Here is a 21,638-nt window from a genome sequence, read left to right on the forward strand (position 1 = left end):
CTAAAAAACAAAAACAAAAACAAAATCCTTCAAAACATCTCTTTAAAGTCAAAGAAGGGCCATGTGCTTAGAGGCCATGATAATGCTCCACTACCCTAGACTTAAATTTTGCTGATCTTTGTATTAGGACATTATAAGATATTGGGCTATTACATTAATTTTTGAACTCTAATAAGAAAGCCTTTTTCTCTACTTCCTCATTCTATTCTAAGTGTTTGATGGTTAGCTTGTCATATGTCTAGACATGATGTTCAGAAGAAACATTCCTATAATAGCTGAGAGAACTCTGAAAGTTAGGTGAAAATGTTACCTGAAGGCCACTTGCCTCTTTGATATGCAGATCAGAAGTGGTGCTTTGCAGGCCTTGAGTTTTTCATCTCTGGTAGTCTGGACTGGGGTCCCGGTTCCATGACTGATGAATGCCTCATCAGTTTTACCGCATTTACCATCTCTAACTATGCTTCATTTGACTCTCTGACTATATTCTTGCTAGTCTCCCAGCCACTCCAATCATACCCTTACATACTTAAACATTTTTAAAAGCATAAAATGATAGGAGAATTGGATGTTTAATTATAGTATACTTTAAAAGAATCAGGCAGATTTTAAATGAGACACTAAGTGGGAAAAACTAGCCTTTCCTCATTTGTATGTTTTCTTTGGATATGAGAAGTATAGTGATTGAATATAATCCAACCCTGAAGACATTCTTGGAGTTATCTATCAGTGCCTTACTTCCCAAGGCCCTCTGAGAAGGATCCAGGCAATGACCAGATATGAAATTTCTGGTCTAGCTCACTTTGGGGGCTCTGGGTGAGAAATAGACTCCCTCTGGTGAAGCAAAGGGGAGGCAACAAGGTCAGTGCCCCGTTACATTTAATCTTGTTCTCTGATGGGCTCATAATAAAAAATATGAAATGATTTGGTCTGCTTCACTTTCATTCCTTCTGGCCGTGGAGTTTCTTCAACTGAGAAAAGACTTACCTCAAAATCAATAACAGCAGGATTATCCTTTAACGACCTCCCCCAGGAAAGATACGTCTCAGCTGTCCAGCTGTTGGAAAGGCCAGAGGTTGGTCCAACAGTTCCACCACGCACCCGTATGATAACGTCCTTGACACCCATGCCTTCCAAGGCCTTTTCTGCCATGAAGTGAAAAACAGAGTTTAGTTTATTTAATGTAAATTTTATTCATTTAAAAAATTTATTAAATGCCCAATGTCTCTCTGAGACTACCTAAAATTAAGGAAAATTAAAGAAAACATAGGCACTGCCCTCATGAAACTTAGAGTCTCATAATGGGGCAATCTGAATAGAAATAATTATTTACAAAATGGAACTCTAATGAATGCTTAGTGATATTGGAAAAAATATCACTGTAAGCCCAAAAAGAGAATCACTAAGCTCATTTGAGTAATGAAAAGACATTCATTCATTCATTCCTTTAAAAAACCATTTGTGAAATAGCTTTGTGCTCTGAGGAAAGATACAGAAATTTGGATAAGACCCTCATGCTACTGTCTCAAAGACAATTATATTGTGGTAGATGGATTAAATTGGTTTATGATAAAGGGGTAATTACATCCAATCTACTGCAAATGTGATTGGAACTTTCTAACATTAGATATGGACAATGGCAGAATCCCATCCAGGCTTGCTCCTGATCTCTGTTTGGATTGAACTAGACACAAAAGGAAGTTCTAACATGTGGACTGAACTGTGTCAATGAATAGATAAAATGTACTATAGAAAAGGATAGATCTAGTGTTGCCATAAACTCCACACATCCAGGAAGGATATAAGACTCTAACTCCAGGATGGTCTAGTAAAGCAGTCCAGGGAGATGTCATTGCCCTGATGACCCATGTGACCTCAGTTCCTAGAACGGGGTCTGCTATAGAGTAGACAATATAGGTTTGTTCATTGACCAGTGAATGCAGAATGAATTTACATACAGAATCAGCCAGGCTGAAGGCCTGGAAGCATAGAGCTCTGGACTTAGCATTAGGAGCACGGAAGTTTAAGTTAGGAACACGTAAGCTTTAGGATCATGTATGCCTCACTCAATTACTAGCTGGGTAAGCAAGTGAATAAACTTCTATCAGCCTCAATTTTCTTACCTATAAAATGGGGATACGAATTTTACCTATCTTCTGGGATGGTTTGAATGAGATAACATATGGAAAGCATTTTAGAAACCTTGGAGTATTCTCTATCAACTATATTATCATTAATATCAATTAATATTACCATGAATAATTAGTTATCATTAATGTTAATACCTTTAATTCCAATAGCTGAGAGGACCCCAGACTGGATTCAAGAATGCCCACACTACCATATCTAAATAGTATCTCTTCTTTGCCATCTGGGTTTTTTACTCCTCTAGGAAAGGATTGTGGCTTTGTATTGACATGTGTGTAGAATTTCTACTGTGTGCCTATTGTCTTTCCTTTATTGATGACTAGGGAAATGACAGTCACACTGTCTTTGAACCAAGTTCTCCCCCTTAATTCTCAGCAGAGTGCTCTGCAGACATTGGGCACTTAGTGAATTTTTAATGGAATAGAATTACATCATCACTCTCACATTCTTTAAGGCCATGATGTCAAATGTGAGTTCTGACATTTCCTTCTAAGCTACAAAGTCAGATAGGGATCCAGTGCTGGGCTGTGTACCTCTGGCCCCAAAAAGCAAGAAGCTAGGAAAGATGGAAGGTGAAGGGGTGGTGCTCATACTCAAATTAGCTGTAAGGTTTGGTTTCTTTACCTATAGCAGTTCTCAAAAGCTGTCTACTAAATAAGACGAGGGATCGTGATCTTTTTCTGGGGAAGGTTGACTCATCCTCATGGAACCAAAGGTCCTTGAATTGAGGAAATATTTATTGCTTAGGAAATCTCAAGTGGAACTAGGTTGATTTAAGTCCATTGGACTCCTCAAATTGGATCCAAACTGAATCAATCATTTTGGTAATGCAATTTAATTACTTAGTGCCTTACCTTGGGTAGCTGTTGACCACAATCGTATCCCACCCCCTGCCTCACTTTTCAAAAACATCTAATTCAGCCATCAGATTGACTGACCCAGAGAAGCTGGGACAGCTCCATGAATAGCAAGCTTAAGTTAGAATTCAAATAGCATTTGTTAAGTACCTACTATGTGGAGATCATTGTACTGGGCACTGAAGGAAATAGAAAAAGTTCTCTAATGCATAGTCCCAGCCCCACGAAGCTTCACTGAGGGTGATGGCATACCAACCACTATAGCTTAATAGTTCAAAGACCTGTGGTTGGTACCAAGTGGGTACTTAATAAATTGCATAATCTATACTTTCATTGACTCGGCTATTTCCTTTTGACCCAGATAGCAATCCCTATATTGACTTAGCTACTTGGCTTCAAGGATAAGTCAAAGAATCCTTTACCCTGCTAGCAATCTAGTGATAATGGACATTAGATATAGATTCATAGATGTCAATGGATGGTTGAATTGACAGGACTTTGTACATTATTAGATAGATTGTTGTTTTTCCTTCATTCTTGAAGAGGACCATGGCATGGGGAAGGTGATTCAAACAAACACAAATGAATTGGAGTTAAGTGAGGGGGTATTGTGCAAATCACCAACCTCATTTTCTCCTCCAGAACCATCTGTGTAGATATGAATCAGTATTACAAGAGATGGCTCTGGATGCACTGGGAGATTAGGTTAAAATCTTTACTAGGTCTTAGTTTGATTGAGTGATAAAGGCTCCATAAATTATTAGACAGGAATCATAAAGGAAAAGGAAGACCCAGATCTTTGAAAACTGAATTCTAGAACAGATGTTGATAAACTGGAGAAGTGTAACTTTTTTTGATCAGGGGACTCAGAATCATGCCATCTGGGAAAGGGTTGAAGAAACAAGAGACATTAAACCTGGGGAAGAGAATACTTTGAGGGGCCCAACAGGTTCGTAAAACAAACATGAACTATGAAGTCAGAAGACCTGGATTCAAATTCTAAGTGCCACTCATTTGCCATGTAACCTTGAACAAATAACTTCCCCTCTCATTACTTCACTCATTTGTAAACTAAGAAGCTTAGAACATACTCCTCTGTTTCATCTTATATCCATGATTCTAAGATCCTAAGTATTCAGTGTTTTCATAAGGAAGAAGGCTTAGGCTTACTCTGCTTGGTTTGAGGGGTTAGTACTAGGAGCGAGGGTGGACATTGCCGAGAAGTGGATGTGAACTTGATGCAAAGAAGAAAATTCAATGAAATTAGAGCTTTCCTAAAGCAAAATAATCTAAATTGGAGAGGAGAGCTCCCTCTCATTAGAGAACATAAAATCTAGCCATTCATTTATTGGATGATTCTTGTACAGTTGTGAGTTGGACCAGACATCCTGGTAGGTCTCTTTCAAACTGTTTCCAATTCTATGGAAATCCAGAGGTCATGGACAATATGATTCATACTAAATGGTTAAGACATTGGCAAGTGACTTACCATTGGATCCATGTCCATCTTTCTCACATCCTGAGCCCATCACCTGCGCCTGAACTCTCTGATATTGGATACCCAGGGATCCTCCAAAACAGGAACTTATAGCTTCATTGGTAATCTCTAGGGGAAAAAAATTGTTGAGGAAGAAGGGGAAGACAGAAAGGGATATGGACAATGTGTGTGTTTGTGTGTGTGTGTGTGTGTGTGTGTGTGTGTGTGAGAGAGAGAGAGAGAGAGAGAGAGAGAGAGAGACAAAGAGAGAGAGAGAGACAAAGAAAAAAGAGAAGGAAAGTGAAAGAGGAAAGATCATCTAGTATGAATGAGTCATATTACTTAAAAACAAAAGAAACTATAGGAAATATGAATTTGATGACTGATATCCAAGACAACCAAAGCCAATTCATGAGCTCTCTCTTAGCAACTGTATTCTCACTACACTAGATGAGTCATGTGGCTGAGCTTTTTCCTAACTTCTTTGGTGCCCTCAGGAGCACCATCATTCTCCCAGTCATCTAGACTCTAAATCTCATTGGCACCCTCAGCTCAACTCCTTCATTGTTTCCTTATAGCCCATCAGTTGCTAAGTTTTCTCCTCTCAACCATCCACAATCCTAGATTGAACCCTCATCACTTCTTTCCTGGACTCTTGAAATATCCTTATTTTACTTTAAACTTGAACATCAAAATGGGCATTTTCACATTTATAATAGAACAAAGGGAAAGGAAAGATTGTTCAGAAAATTGTCTCTTTTATATACAACTCACCTTTAAAAATACAAAAAATTAAACTTGTAATGTTCAAATTTTTTTCTGTTTGTTAGTCTTTCAGACTTCTTGTTTTCTGCTATGATTTTTTCTTTTTCCTAAATTAGAGTTGGCATTTTAAACTGTATCAATGTATTCTCTTCTTTTTCTTTTTTTTCTTTTGGCTATTCATACCAACTCCTCCCTAAACTTCCAATTTTACAAAAAAGGGGGAAATTAAACTATTTAAACAATTATGTATGATCAAGAAATAGAAATTCCCGAATTAGCTAAGTCTGATAATATATGTTTTATTCTGCACCTTGAGACCATTACATCTTTGTCAGAAGTGGGTAGGCAATAGCTTTTTAATGGTTTCCCTGCTTCAAGTTTCCCGCACTCCAATCTCTCCTCAATTCAGCTGCCAAAGTGATCTATCAAAAATACACATTTGACCATGACTAATTCTTGCTCAATAAATTCAAGTAGCTCCCTACTACCTCCAAGAATAAATATAAATCTTTGAAAACAATAATCCCTAACACTTTGCTTTCCATTCTCTTTATATGTTGCTCCCCTCCCGACATTCTATATTTGAACTTTAGTAGCTCTTCCTTGACCACCACATCTCTTGACTCAATACTCCATACCTTTGCTGCAAACCTGGAATAGTCTTCCTCACCTCTGGATCTTACTTTCATTGACTTCCTTCAAACCTTACATCAAACCACAGCACTTTCAAGTCATTCCTGGCTCCACTTCCCATTTTGTCCCCTATCTACTGGATACTTTCTATGAACAAAGCGATTTATCTATTCTCTCCTCCATTTAACTGCAGCCCCTTTGAGGGCAGGAACTCTGTTTATGCCTTTTTGTTTTAATCTCTGGCATTTACCAAATAGTTTCTGGCACATAATAGACCCTCAGTAAATGTTTGTGGCCTTACTGATTGACCTAATTTGGCAGCCTTTTCCAAATAATTTTTCACAGGACTCAACACTATGATATATGCAAAATAGTCGTATGAATTAGAGACATGAGGGGCATCTTCAAGTAGGATTAGACTGGTTTGGTTCAGGCAAAAGAGCAGGAGGTGGAACAACCAATGAAAATTGAGTAGAGGTATGTGGTAGATAGTTTGGCCTTAAAGTCCAGAAAAACTGGGTTTGAATCCCATATCAGACACTTACAAACCATCTCCTAGATTGTGAGAGCTAAGAGTCATGAAGATCATGAGCATATCCTCCTCAGTTGGAAAAGGGGAAAACTGGATCTAGAGAAAGACAATGACTCGCCCAAAATTACTCAACTAGGTCTTGTTCCAAGTCCAAGTCTTCATTGGTATGGTGGAAACATTGAATTTCGTTTCAGAAAACCTAAGTTTTGACCCAGGATCCGGTCACTTATTACTTTTGTAACTTTGGGCTTCCCCTTTCTGGGCCATAGCTCTTACTTCAACAACATGAGATGGATTTGAAACGAGTGTTAGACCCAAAAAGGACAGTAGAATACATCTGGTCCCATTCCTTTGTTCCATGAATAAGGAAATATTTCACAGAATGTAAACTCATTGAAGGCTGGGCCATTTTCACTTTTGTCTTTGTATCCCCAGCACCTACCGTAGTGGTACCATAGTGCCATAGTATTGGGCCTGGAGTCAGGAAGACTCTTCTTCCAGAGTTCAAATCTAATCTCATGCTCTAACTAGTTATGTGATCCTGAGCTAGTCATTTAACCCTGTTTGCCTCAATTCCTCTGTAAAACGAGCTAAAAAAGGAAATGGCACTCTAGTACCTTTACCAAGAAAACCCAAATATGCCATGAAGTGTTGGACACGACCGAAATATCTGGATAAAACGTTGGGTGAATTTGAAGCGGAAGAGATCGGATGCAGAAAAAACAATTGGGAAGTGATTATAGTGGCTGGGGCAAGAACTGGGGAGAACCTGGGCTAGGCTGGCTGTCACGTGACTGTTCACATTTTCACTAGAAAAGTTATTGAGGAGATAGAATTGACAAGTCTAGACAACTGATAAGTGAGTGAGTAAGATTGAAGAGTAGAGTGTGATACCTAGGTAGTGGATGATGGTGACCTGGAAAATGGTTGTACCCTGACAGAAACAGTCTCATAGCTAAGAATGTCAGAACCAGATCTGAATGCCTCTCTCTCTCTGCTCTCCTAACTGTAAGGCTAGTTGTCGTTGCTATTGTTTCTCTCATGTTGCCCCTTTTCTTGAGTAGAGTACACTTGGGGAGCTGGATGGCGCTCTATTGAATCTCCATATTTGATAGATCTAGAAATGGAGGCCCAGAGAGAGGCAATAGCTGGCGTAAGGTCAAATAGCTCATCACCTGAGAGAGCTCCCAAGCTTCCTCTCCTTCCTCATGCCAAGGGCTGCTGGGTAGGTCCATAAAAGCACCAAAATGTGTAATACTATTGTTTAGAAAAATCCTGGATGTGGAAAAAACATCATTCTGAAGCCCCTGAATCAGATCGGAGAGACTCTCAGCACCAGAAGAGACCAGATTAAGTACCAGCACTCTGCTCTAGGCAACGGGCTTTTTTTCTGCCAGCCTTCATTTAAGCACTTTTAATTTTTAATGTATTACTAATTGAGGGAAACTTAGCATATTTAATTATTTTGATTAAAAATATTTCAACAGTTATAAACAAAAGTGGGTGAGATGTGCTCTCTTGGCAGAAACTCGAGTGATTACTGAGGTGAGTGGTTATAGTGGAGTGTCTCAGAATTAAAGTTGTTACCAACTGATTAATTGAGTTAGGAGGCTTCTGTTGGGTAATTAGGTTCACAAAAGGTTGGTGGATGGGCTGTCAGTTCAAACAAATATCACCCAACCCACACTTGATTGGTACAGAGTGGGTGAGAGATGGAATGGACTTTGAAACAAAGAATGGCAGTAACTCGTATGTTAGTGCTCAAAGGGATCTGAGAACAGAGAATTTCTGAGTTCCAAGGGATCTTAGGACAGAGAATATCACAGCTGTCAGAGACATCAGATACAGATTGCTATAACTAACAATACTGGGACTGAAAAGGACCTTGAAAATCCTCTAATTCAATTGCTTCATTTAGAAGAAAAATAAACAATGGCAAAAAGGAGAAGAAATTCCCTCCATATCATTCAGATAGTAAATGGCAAAGTGAAAGCCTCAGATTCACGGAGACAGAGCTAAGAGAATAAAGGTTCACTTACATCCTGATAGAGACTGACTTCTCGTATGGGTGGTACTAGTGGAAGCCTAGAGAGAGGTGGGGGGGACTTAAAAGTAAACAGAGGAAATATAATTTGACCATGAATGAAAATTCCCCTCTCAAAGAGAAATTTTGATATGGCACTTTATTCTTCTGAAAGGGAGATTGCTTCTTTATTAGCCATGCACTTCAAACCCAATTCTCCTGCCATCTCCTCTTGCATTCTTCATTGTCACCTATTTCTCTTCTTTTCTCTCCAAGCATTTTTACAACCTTGAACACAGATCAAATTAGCCTGGTCATTGTCCCTGGATGGTTTGTATCAATTCACTCTTCTTTGGCCACACTTACAATCCTGATGTCATAATGTTTTGTCATAATTAATAGTCCTCAGTGACCACGGCTTCCCTTTGTTCATTGTCTTCTATATTAAAATGTAATCTTAGTTGGTTTTTTTTTTGTATTTGCTTCTTTAGTGAACAGTTCAGTGCTTTGGATATAGTAAGAAATTAAGAAATGTTATTTCAATGATTGTCATACTTTATCAGTATTTGTCCCTGAAGTCTGTTTGGGATGCTTGAGGTCCTACTAGGCAAATAAATGACCATTTGGATAGTGTTGGACCTTGGGCTAGAACAACTTAAATTCATATCCTTTTCCAGATACATACTATGTGACTCTTGTCAAGTCACTTTACCTCTTTCAGCCTTAGTTTCCTCATCTACAAAATGGGTATAATAATACAACCTCCCTTTAATGTCTATTGTGGGGATCAAATGAGTTAGTACATATAAATACTACCGAAATTCTAGCTATTATTATTAGTATTTCTCAGTCATATCTTGAATGGTGGAAGCAAAATTCAGACACTCCTATGCAAATATTTCAATAGTCTACAAACTTCTCACCTCTTCAGTCAGCTGTCCCTTCAATCTATCCCACACATGCAGTTAAATATCTTTCTACTGAACAGATCTGATTTTTCAATTAAATTTTTAATTAAATCAATATATATCTATACATTGTGCCCAAAGAATTAACCCTTAATAAAGATGCATTAAGCAACGAAGTTGTAAAAAGCCTAGAGTTTCTGGGTCTGGTGTTAGGAAATATTCATTTTTCAGCTATTTCTCATGATCTCATTTGGTATTTTCTTGGCAATGATACTGGGGTGGTTTGTCATGAAATTGAGACAAACTGAGACAAACTGCCCATCTTTCTTCTCCTCATACACAATAGTCTACCTCTCCACTCCATTGATTTGCACTGGTTATGCCACATGGGTAGAATACATACACGCTTAGCTCTGTTCAGCAAGGACTTTCCATTTTCATGGGAAAGACAAGTAGATTGTTTCCATTATGTGCCCAGTAACTAGTTCAGCACTTGATGGCTAGTCCAAATGTTTGCTAATTGAGTAATTAAATGATTTAATCCCAGTACCTCTTTTGGTCTATCTCACAAAATAGGGCAAGATTCTTCACCAGAAGGGAAACGTACTAGACTAGCTAGCAAATTCTTTGGCTATTATTGAAAGCAAGCCTACAAACTAGTACTCAGTTACATGCCATTTCCTTGAATTTCTACAATGAATGGGACGGAGTAGTGGGAAGGAGGAAAAAGATAAAATGAATGATTTCTTAGGCTATCAATAAATGTAAATTTAATTATTAATTCAGTATATAGTGATCCTTGTCCAATGAGGAGTGAAAGGATTGAGTTACTGTAGGGAAGAAAAGTATACAAACATTTAAAACTTTGCTATAAATGAAACCAGAAGCCCAAAATAAGTTACACTGAAATGGAGGGAGAGTGCACTTACTTTCCTTGAAGAAGTAAATGAGAAGGTGGCTTCATCTCACGTTGAATGCAACAAGAAATATTTTCATTTGTGGAACTAACACATTTGAACTCTGATGCCTCTGATCTTCAAGAAGTAGAAATTGTTAGTAAGAAGATGAAATAAAGAAAACGTGTGGATCAAGTCATGTATACATGGAAAAAGTCACTGGTACATTTCTGAACCATCAAAGAATTGATTTTCAAGCCAGTCAAAGGAGTGAAAGACACCAAACGTTTGGAGAAAATATCAAGGACAGTATTATTTTTCCCCTAAAAGGCAATCAAGAGAAAATGTCAGTAACTACTGACCTGTGAGTCTATAAATTTTTTCTCATCTTTTTCATCTCTATAAAATCTTTATGAGAATGATGTAGACATGCTTTGATTGAGAATATCCTTGATGAAAATATGAGAAGGTAAGAAGCAGGCTTTTACCCATTATTATCTATAGCAGTCCACATCTTCACAGCCTCATAATGGAATGATTGATCTTAACATCAAAGGTATAGCGCTGGAAAAAACCATAAAGTTCATCATGTTCAAGACTCTTATTTTACAGATAAGGAAACTGAGGCTGAGAGAAGTCAAGGTACTTCCTTACATTTCCATAGCTAGTCCATGTCAATATTATGATTTCAACCCATTATTTTTTCTAGCTCCAAATCCAGTGCCCTCTCCACTGTCCCACACAAGAAAAGAATATAAGATTCTACTGTATTTACCATTTGCTTTTTAAAAAAGAGCATTTGACTTGGTAGAACAAAATGTAGTTTCAAATTTGTTTTTCTCTAAGGAGTTCTCATACACTAGTTAGTTCATAAGAAAGAATCATGGTGCTACCTTTATTCCATGACCCAATGTCTGTCAAGCAAGGAAGCATGAATGGAAAATATCAAAGGTGTCTGTCACCTTCTTGAAGAGGAGGTCTACAGGGAGACCAAAAGAAAAATGATCTCTTTCTGTAAGAGTAAGGATGGAGAAGTCCTCTAGATCTCCCTGAACATGGATGACATTATGTTTATTGTATGATTATGGCCATCCATAAAAAAACAACCCTGATGGTGAAATGACCCAAGTCCTTGACATCTGAGGATCCACTGGAGGAAGCAGAGGGATTTGACCTGGATAGAAAAGAAAAGACTCAGGAAAAATTTGTCACATGCAAGTGGGATCAGTCTTGTTCTTGGTCTCAGAAGACAGACCTAAGATCAAGAATAGAGTGAAGAAAGGCAGATTTAAGCTTGATATCAGGAAAACTGGCTAAAGATTAGTTATCCCAAAGTGGAAGGGGCTGCCCCAAGAGGTGGCAATTGTATATTCACTGAAGTCTTCAAATGGCATTTGGATGATTCCTTATTAGCTTATTGCTTTGAGGTCCCGTCCAGCACCAAGGTTTTCTTCTCTTTTTTTAATTTTTTATTTAATTTTTCTCTTGATCTCACCCATTGAAAAATAAAAACAAAGCCTTAATCACAAATTCCCATAATCAATTGAAAAAAATTCCCATGCTAGTCATGTCCAAAAATGTTATTAATATGAATGCAATAGAATGCTATTCTTCCCTAAGAAAATATGAAGGTGAGAGGATCAGAAAAATTGGGGATAAAGACTAAAGTGAAAAGAACCAAAAAAAATATTTGGTAACAATATTATAATAATGGGCCATTTTGAAAGATTTAAGAGCTCTGTCCATACAATGACTAATCTCAAATGATAAAGAATGCTACTAAATATTGACTCAGTCTCCCAGCATGCTCCTTTTTTGTCTTTATCTTCAGTTATTTGTTCTTTCAAATAACTTCAACATGTGTTCTTTTAAAAACGAGTTGTTTTATGAGCTCCCAGCACATCCCTACCTCTGAATTGAGATAACTGCCATTTTCTATCCTCATGAAAATCATTTCTGATTGAATTTTTAAGAACCTCATTTTTGAGAGCCCTCAATCCTTTGTACATCAGTTTCCCTTTCAAGATATTAGACTGTTTAATTCCAATTCTCCTTTCTTTGAACCCTTTAAAAATACTCTCTCAAAGTACTCTCAGAAGCATGTATGCCAGATTAGACCTCATTTTTTCTTCCTCAGAGGCTACCTTAGATCTTTAAGAAAAATCTGAAAGACCACCTGTTGGGGGTTGGGGTTGTTGGGGTACAATAACTTATAGTTGTTGGATTCTCTTCTATCTCTTAGGTTCTCTGAAGGTCCCTTCTAACATTCAATTCTTTAGCAATTGATGTTCCAAGGCAGTAATGATCAATGAATTGGATAAAAGCTCACGATAGAGTCCATGAAGGTTTTACTTCTGGTATATCTTGTTGGGTTCATTTAGCAAGTGACACAAGAACTATATTGTAAAACTAAATTCTTTTTTTTTTCAGGTTTTTTTTGCAAGGCATTGGGGTTAAGTGGCTTGCCCAAGGCCACACAGCTAAGTCATTATTAAGGGTCTGAAGCTGGATTTGAACTCAGGTCCTCCTGACTCCAGGGCTGGTGCTCTATCCACTGTGCCACCTAGCTGCTCCCTAAAACTAAATTCTTAACAAGTACAAGTCACTTAACTACAAATTGCCTCAAAGATGACTATAAATTGCAAATCAACTTTGACCTATGTTGCTATAGAAGTTTACTCTCCAGATTCTCTCTAGGCCAATAAAATCACTAAAATGATCAAAAAATGAACAACAAAATCCTTCCCAGCTCTAGTATTCTGTGTTCTTAAGCCTCTATCAATTCTTTCATCCCTATTCTAAGTTCCTTTCCAGTTCTCAGTTCTGAAGTCCTTCCCAACTCTGACATTCTGTGCTCTAAGGTCCCTTCTTTGTCTTCTCTTCTATGGTTTATGCTTCTAATCTGAAACTTCAGACTGGTGGAATGAGTCCCTGGTTCCTTGAGCAGATGTGTCTCCTGCTTCAGTTCTCCAAACCCTGAGATACCTGTAATTCTAATGGTTGAACTGATCTGTTACATAAACATAGCTTTGAGGCAGACCCAACAAGCTTGAAAAAACCTCCCCTACTGAAAAACTGAAACAAGGCGAATCTCTGTCACTGCTAAGATTAAAAACCATCAGGTGGAAAGCAGCAGGTGTGATGCATTATTTATCTCTTCAGGATAAACACAAGCCTTTCAGCTCCTCTGACGACTCGTCTCCCTTTGTTCCATGGCCTTGTTTTTTCCCCCAATCATAAACAAATGTGCTGTCTTCTTAGAGTGGGTCCCCTGGGGTAATTTCCAGATGGCAACATCATAACCCAAGGGACAAAATTCTCATCTCCCCACCACCTGCCCTGTGCCCATTCATTCTCTAGATGATGGCCCCTTCATTGACATACAGAAGACTCTTTGGTTTTCATGAATCTCTCCTGAACATCTTTCAGCTACTCTAACCCACCCTATCTCAGGATCTAGTGCCCTAAAGTCTACATGTAGGGTAATAGGAATGAAGGCACATTCCATTTGGGTACAAGGATGACAGGAGGTTCAGGAAATTTGGGAAATGGTCCACAGCTTTCAATTATTCTAGATTTCTCTATGATGTGAATTTTTTTAACCAGTAAAGCCCTGGAAAAAAATAGTGGACCCTAGAGTCAGGAAAACCAGGATTCAAGTCTTACCTCAAACACTGTTTGAAAAAGTAACTGACCCTGGGCAAGACACTTAATATTTCAGTGCCCTCAGCAACTTGAGACTAGACATTGAATTGACTTGCTGATCTGCTTGGGTAAGGAAAACTTTCTCACTAAGGAAATCATTGATTAGAAAGGTAAATAGGGCAGGAAGCCAACGAAATCAGATAATCACCCACTCTCCCCTGAAGTAACCAAAGTCTTCTAATTCCCTCCTCTTATTAGGTGAGAGCATGCTTAATACAACCAACCAGTTATGAACTAAGTGTGAACAAGGCCTAAATAGTTCCACTGAATCAATCAAAGACATTTTAGAGGGAAATAGTCCTTGGTCAGTTTGGAAGGAATGAAGAGCAGAGGACTGAGGAAAATGCCACAGGTCAGAAGGCATTTTTGGTTGGACTCCTTGCTCACACGTTGGAGGTCCTGTTATAAACTAGCAAAACAGTTCCCCTAGGACTTACAGGTCTGTTTACCTAAAACAAGAGTCCCTAAGGGTGAAAGGATCAGAGATGTTCAGGAAAAGCCCATGTCTCACTCCTTCTCTGACTGGTCCATCAACATTTTACTATGTTCCAAACACTGAGTTTTGGACACACACACACACACACACACACACACACACACACACACAGATACATATGGCAAAAATAGTCCCTTGACTTTAAGAAGCTGACATTTTAATGAGGAAGATATCATGAAAACAACCATATATATGTATGTGTATATATATATATATATGTGTGTGTGTGTGTGTGTGTGTGTGTGTATGTATGTCATGTACAGGTTGAATGAAGCGAAGGCACTAGTAGAAAGCAAATGGAGTGGGTCCTCCCACTGAAGGATATTTTTGAAATTTGGAGGGTGGGAGGATTTGGCATTTTAGTAATGTCACCAGGAGAGCAGGAGATAGGGATGCTACTAGGTGGAGTATAGTATGGGAACCCAAAACAAACTAGACATACTGAAGACACTTTTAAAATTCTATAGGAAGGGGGGCAGCTAGGTGGCGCAGTGGATAGAGCACTGGCCCTGGAGACAGGAGTCCTTGAGTTCAAATCCAACCTCAGACACTTAATAATGACATAGCTGTGTCGCCTTGGGCAAGCCACTTAACCTCATTGCTTTGCAAAAAAAACTAAAAAAAACAACTTTATGGGAAACCCAGCAAAAAACTATGCCATACCTAAGGGACAGTAGATCAAGGATTTCAGAAGAAAAAAAAAAAGATCAACGAGCAGTGAAACCTCCTTTAGCATATGTGCTCTAAGTTTGATCCTATTTTCTCTTGGACTTTGCATATACTGGTTGGAGACTGTATCACAGACTTTTGGGAGGGACTATTTTGTGCCAAGTATTCTTGTGATACTATTTTCTTAAATATCCCTAACTAAAAGCTAATTAAATCATTAACTGATGCTTAATTATGTAACTTGAAAGAGCTACAAGCCAAGACTAAATTAGAAGTAGTTAGTGCATGATCTTCTATTTGCAGATGATTGTGCATCCATGTAACCTCTGCAGCCGAGATGCAACAAAATACGGATTGATTCTCTGCTGCTTGTGCTCATTTTAGTCTAACAATTAACCACCTCCCCCCAAAACAAAACCCAGATGCTCCTTCAGCCAGCACCACACCATCAATACACGGAAGCATCAGTTGCAGCCAATAGAGAAGTTTTGAATTCTATAGATAAATTCACTGACCTTGGCAGGATCTTTTTCAGAGATGTATACTTTGATAATGCACATGGACAGAGCTAGCTCACTGTTTGGGAAGCTCCAAAGGGAATGTAGGAGATTTTTGATTACCAAAGAAAAGATCCAAAAACCTGTTGTGAAGACTTCACCAAACTGAAAAAGGGTCAGAAACACATACAAAAAGTATGCTAAGAATAAGTCCTAGAGACATTCAGTTGGAGAAGATGGAGGAAGAAGTGGCGTGTCATATAAGATACCAGAGAATATAGCTTCATACCATTTACAATGGTTGTAAGGGAAATTATGATCCCCTATCATTGATCAGCAATGGAGCCCATCAATTATTCTCTCACTATTGCTATCAAGTGGCCCATCTTTTGTTCTTGATAGCCTTTGTACTCCCCCTACAAAAGTCCTTATCTTTAATAAGTTGCAACCTATTCAGAACCAGCATGCACCTCTCTTTTGGATGGTTTTTAACTTTAAGTGTTCAGAGAGTGTTCCATTCCATGATTTAGGTGATTTCCTATATAGATTATTTTGGGAAGTAAAAGTAGCCTGAAAAGGATGGACAGGAGCCAGATTTTGAATTGTGATCAGTACTAAATAGATGAGTTTTACTTTTTATTTAAAAACAATACGGAGTCATTGAGGTATCCAGAGGAGTTACATGGTTAGATCAGTATTTTAGGAAAATCAATTTGGCAGGTGTGTTAAGGATGAATTATGTAATGTAGGTGACTAATATAATATATGTATCTGTGTATATCTATAAATTGTTGCCTAAAAAGCAAATTTTAGTAAAAAGAAAAAAAAGACACTTCAAAAAAAATTTGCCATCATACAGACACAGTCTGATTCTAAATATGGTATTTATGTTGTCAATTTCTGTCGATAGGAAGCACATCCCTGGGAGCTTTTCAAAATGAATTCATTCATTCATTCAACAAACATTTATTGAATGCCCCGGGCTTTGCCCACATCATGCCAACAGAGTGACTGCCAGATACCTCCTGTGGTGGCCCCCATGCTGTTCCATTCTTTTCCGGAAGTTCAAGTTTTCTGAATGAAAGTAATAGTCCTATTTCTCTAATTAGAATTCCTGCCGAAACATCCATTTTGTAGTTTGCTGTTTAGGGAGAGAACAATCAGCAATACCATAGCCAGATGAAAAAGGCACAGTTGGTTATCCTCCTGCATGGAGGGAGCAGTGATTCCTTCTCCCAATTCAGCTGATGTAGTCACACATGATCGAGGTTTTAATGTGTTAACAAGGTTTAACACCTTGCAATTTCTTTATGAGACTGGAATACTTTCTGGTTGAGTCAAAGAGGGAACAACAGGATTACCTGACCAAACAAATGGGCCTTCCCCTAGGGTACTTTGAATAGCTAAACCCTAAGCAAATTTCATGTTTTAAAATGGGAAAAATTAGGGCCTCAAGAGTTGCCTATGGAGACACAAATGTTTTCTTCTCTTGGCTGTGGAGAAGCAAATTTCCCCTTCTCCTTCCTCCCCTCCCCACCCACATCAACCATTTAACTTTGAAAGGGAGCTATTGAACCAGCAGGAAGTAGAGACAGTCACTCAAAGGAGAAAGCAATTTTAAAGAATATGATTTCTGGCAGCAGAGAAGAGAGCTGGCTATAAACTCAAGACAGTCATCCCTTGCAAGACAGAGATAGACCATGGAGAGGAAAAGACTGGTAACTAAGGTGAGCAACACAACCAAGGGGCAGCTTCATGAGGATTCTATGAAGAGAGAAAGGATTTCAAGACCTGTAGTATTAGAAACTATCAATAGTCCTTATCTATTCTTCATGACTTTTGTACTCTCAATTTGAGCATAATTTTTCCAATGGTTACCATATAAAGTTGTGGGAAGGTGTGAGCCAAGTTTATGGAAATAATATTTTGTAGCAATTGTCCTTAACATACCATCCTAGGAAAATCTTTTGCTAAGAGTTAATTGTTTCTACTGATTATTATTGGTGAAAAGTACACTAGTTTATAAACTAGCAGTGGAGAGATTTACAGGGCTACCCCCAGAATCTGAGGCAGGTGTCTCCATAGAGACCTAAATGTGAGCTAAAGAGTAACCCAGGAGTAGAATTATAATTCTACTTTCCAAAAAGATAAAGAACATTCAAGCCATCCACTTTCCAAAGTCCTTGCATCTTCAGGATAAAACATTCTAAGTTGGCAGATGGCAACAAATCTATCAACACTCAAACCTATAAAAATTTAAAACTAAATTCCTGATATGTATGGAATGCTAATGCATTGGGGATAAAAAATAAAAGTGAAACAGCTCCTGCTCTCAAAAATCTTATATTCTGTCTTCTCCTCCAAAACACTCTGATCTTTTGCTCTTCGAACAGATCCCATTTGCTTCTTCGGTGAGAAGACTGAAACCATCTGACACTGGCTTGCTCAGTTTATTTCCTCCATCCCTCATACCTCTTCAGCAGCAGCATCCAATCTCTCCTTCCATCTATTCACAAAATAATTCCCTCAGGACCATTTCTTTCCCACCCTATGCCTGTTGCTCCATTCCACTGCTCCTTCCTAGGATCCTGTTCCAGCAGTCACCTCTTCTTCCATGCATTGCTAGAATATTTTTCTATCACTGTTGATTTCTCCCTATTTTCTGTTAGGACACCTATTTTTAAATTTTATTTTTAAAATTACATTCTAAGAGAGTTTTCAATGTTCATTTTTTGTAAACTGAGTTCCACATTTTTCTATCTTCCTCCTTCCCCTCCCCATGACATAAGCAATCCAATTTAGATTATGCAATCATATTCAACATATTTTCATATTAGCCATGCTGAGAAAGAAGAATGCATATCTATGCATATCATGGAAAAAACCATGAGAAAGAAAAAAAACATAAAAAAAATTTTAAAAGTCAAAATAGTATGCTTTGTTGTGAATTCAGACTCCATAGTTTTGGGTTTTTTTCCTCTGGATGTGGATGGCACTTTCCATTACAAGTCTTTTGGAATTGTAGGACCCCTTTTCTAAAGTAATTTTTGATTATGTCATCTTTTACCTTTCTTCCTTGTTTCCTTTATACGGTTACCTTATGTTATGTTACTCTGTCTTTTCAAAGATAAACTCCAGGGCTCTATCTTGAAACTTTTTCCCTATCAGAGAGCTCATTAGTTCCTGTATATTTAATTATCATCTCTAGGCTCATAACTACTTTAATCGTATCTTTTCCATTACACATAAAGACAATTTTTGGCCTTCATTTATTATAAAATTTTAGCTCCTCTACCCAAAGGGTTATAAAACTTGGCATACCTCTGAATCAGCTAAATCACCACTAGTTCTGAATCCCCAAGATACCATAAAAAAGGGAGGACACACATGTACAAAAATCTTTAGACTGCTCTTTTTGTAGTGGTAACGAATTGGAAATTGAAAGGATGCCCATCAATTGGACAATCCCTGAGCAAGCTGTAGTATATAAATGAAATGGAATATGATTCTATAACAAATTATGAACAGTTAGGTTTCAGAAAGACCTGGAAAGATTTACCTGAACTGATGCTCAGTTGAGTGAGCAGAACCAGAAGCACATTCTACATAGCAATTGCTACTCTTACTCTTCACTTCTCATCCCTTCCCAAATCTTGTCGTTTACACCTCTTCAGTATTTGGCTCATCCAACCCCTTTTCACTGCTCTCTTGGTCACCCCCTTGTATAGGCTTTCCACCTCACTCATCAAAACATTTTTGTACATTTAAAGTTTTTATTTATTTAAGGCAATGGGGTTAAAGGCAATTATTAAGTGTCTCGGGTCATATTTGAACTCAGGTCCTCCTGATTCCAGGGCCAGTGCTCCATCCACTACTGCACTGTCTAGTTGCCCCCTAACCAAAACATTTTAAAGATCCTGCTGGTTAGTTTTTCTACATCTACTCTCCCTTCTCTAATTCATTTTTTTATTTACTATCAAATTGATATTCCTTAACTAATAGTATGATCTTATCACTTGTCTTTGGCAACTAAATGACACAGTGGATAGAATACTGAGTTCATCATCTTCCTGAATTCAAATCTGGCCTCATATACTTAATAGCTGTGTGGCCCTGGAAAAAACATTTAATCCTATTTGCCTGTTTCTTCATTTGTAAAATGATCTGGAGAAGGAAATGGCAAACTACTCCAGCATCTTTGCCAAGAAAACCCCAAATGGGTTCACAGCAAGTAATACATGACTGAAAAGACTTATCAAGAATCATTGAATGGAAATCAAGGGGATGTTCATCAATTGGGGAATTTTTGAATAAACTGTGGTACATGTATGTCATGGAACACTATTGTTCTATTAGAAACCAGGAGGGATGGGGATTCAGAGAAGCCTGGAGGGATTTGCATGAACTGATGCTGAGCAAGATGAGCAGAACCAGAACATTGTACACCCTAACAGCAACATGGGGGTGATGATCAACCTTGATGGACTTGCTCATTCCATCAGTGCAACAATCAGGGATTTTAGGGGATCTGTGATAGTGAATACCATCTGTATCCAGAGAAAGATATTCTATAGTTTAAAGGAAGATCAAAGATTATTATCTTCAATTTTTAAAAAGTTGTCTAATGTAGTCCATATTTTTGCTATCTCTAATATTTTCTTTCTTCCTTGTAGATATTTTTTCTCAATGCATCAATTTGTTCTATGCATATCATGTAAACAAATGTAAAGATCATCAGATTGCCTTCTGTTGGGGGAGGGGAGAGAAGTGAGGGAAGGGGGGAAATTATAAAATTCAAAACCTTGAAAAAATGATTAGTATAAAAAACCCATTATATATAATTGGAAAGCAAATAAAATATTTCTATAATTAAAATTTCATATAATTATTTATATAATTAAAATTTATATGCATATATAATTTATATAAATGAATATATGTATAAATAAATAATTCATATAATTAAAAAAACAAAAAGAATACTTCATTGGATCCCTATTGCCTGTATGATAAAATCAAAACCATGTTTAACATTTGAGAATCTAAAATTTTGTCTCCAAAATATTTTTCCAGTCTGAATGTGTATTTCTTCTCCTCATGACTTCTTATTCTAGCCAAACTGACTTAACTGTTCTCCATAGGTAATATTCTCTGCAGTAATCCAAGTTGTGCTTTGTACCTAGAATAATCTTTCTCCTCACCTCCATGACTTTGCACCCTAGTGTCCTTTAAGCCTCAGCTCAAGGACCAGTCCTAATGAGATCTTGCCTGATTTTTTCTCTTGCTAGTTAGTACACATCCCCCACCCCACCTCAAATCCTATCATTTGTGTTTTGTGATTTGTGCATACATCCTATCTTTACATAGGATGAATCTCCCCAGGTAGAATATAGGTCAAAGACCATTTAGCTTGATCTTCATATCTCTAATCAGACTCACTGTGTGCTGTTTAATCAATGGCTTCTGATTGAGTGACTCACTTTTTTCTTTAGTCATCTCTATCGGTGCCTAGAGACAGCTAGATTGTACAGTGAATAGAAGGATTCAATTCATCATGGACTCTTCATTCAATTCAAGTCAGGAACATCTCAGTTCAAGTTGGACCCCAGATACTTGCTGGTTGTGTGATCCAGGAAAAGTTCCTTAATCCCCTTCTGCCTCATTTTCCTTAATTGTAAAATAAGGATAATAGCTCCTGTCTCTAAGAGTTGCTATGAGGTTAAAATGAGACATATTTGTAAAAATCTCTTTGCATAATATCTATCATAGAACAGATGCATTATAAATATCCCTACTTTTCTTTCTTTAAAAAAATCTAAGTAGACCAATGACTTATCTGATCTTTGTTTCAAAGAGGACCAATGGAATAATATGCATTAAGTTTGGCCCAGTTGCACAAAGTCATCGGTCTCACTCTCTCTTCCAGACTCATTGAAGTCTAGTGTCAAGACAGAAATCAAAACAACTGGTGATGCCCCAGGGTATAGTGGATGACCTGGGTACCTTTGATGTCTGACCAAGTTCTGGGTGCTTCA

General features: G+C 37.8%; 1 protein-coding gene across 1 annotated transcript in view; it reads right to left on the minus strand.

Moving 5' to 3' along the window:
• The window catches only part of C8A (complement C8 alpha chain), an 85,355-nt gene that overhangs the window by 21,469 nt on the left and 42,248 nt on the right, over positions 1 to 21,638 (minus strand). The window contains exons 8-9 of the mRNA XM_074221338.1: positions 4,492 to 4,608; positions 985 to 1,142 (exon numbers count right to left, since the gene is read on the minus strand). Of these exons, the coding sequence (XP_074077439.1) occupies positions 985 to 1,142; positions 4,492 to 4,608 (275 nt within the window). The remainder of the gene's footprint in view (positions 1 to 984; positions 1,143 to 4,491; positions 4,609 to 21,638) is intronic.

Source organism: Macrotis lagotis, chromosome 2 (genome assembly GCF_037893015.1).
Source record: "Macrotis lagotis isolate mMagLag1 chromosome 2, bilby.v1.9.chrom.fasta, whole genome shotgun sequence".
NCBI classification, from domain to species: domain Eukaryota; kingdom Metazoa; phylum Chordata; class Mammalia; order Peramelemorphia; family Peramelidae; genus Macrotis; species Macrotis lagotis.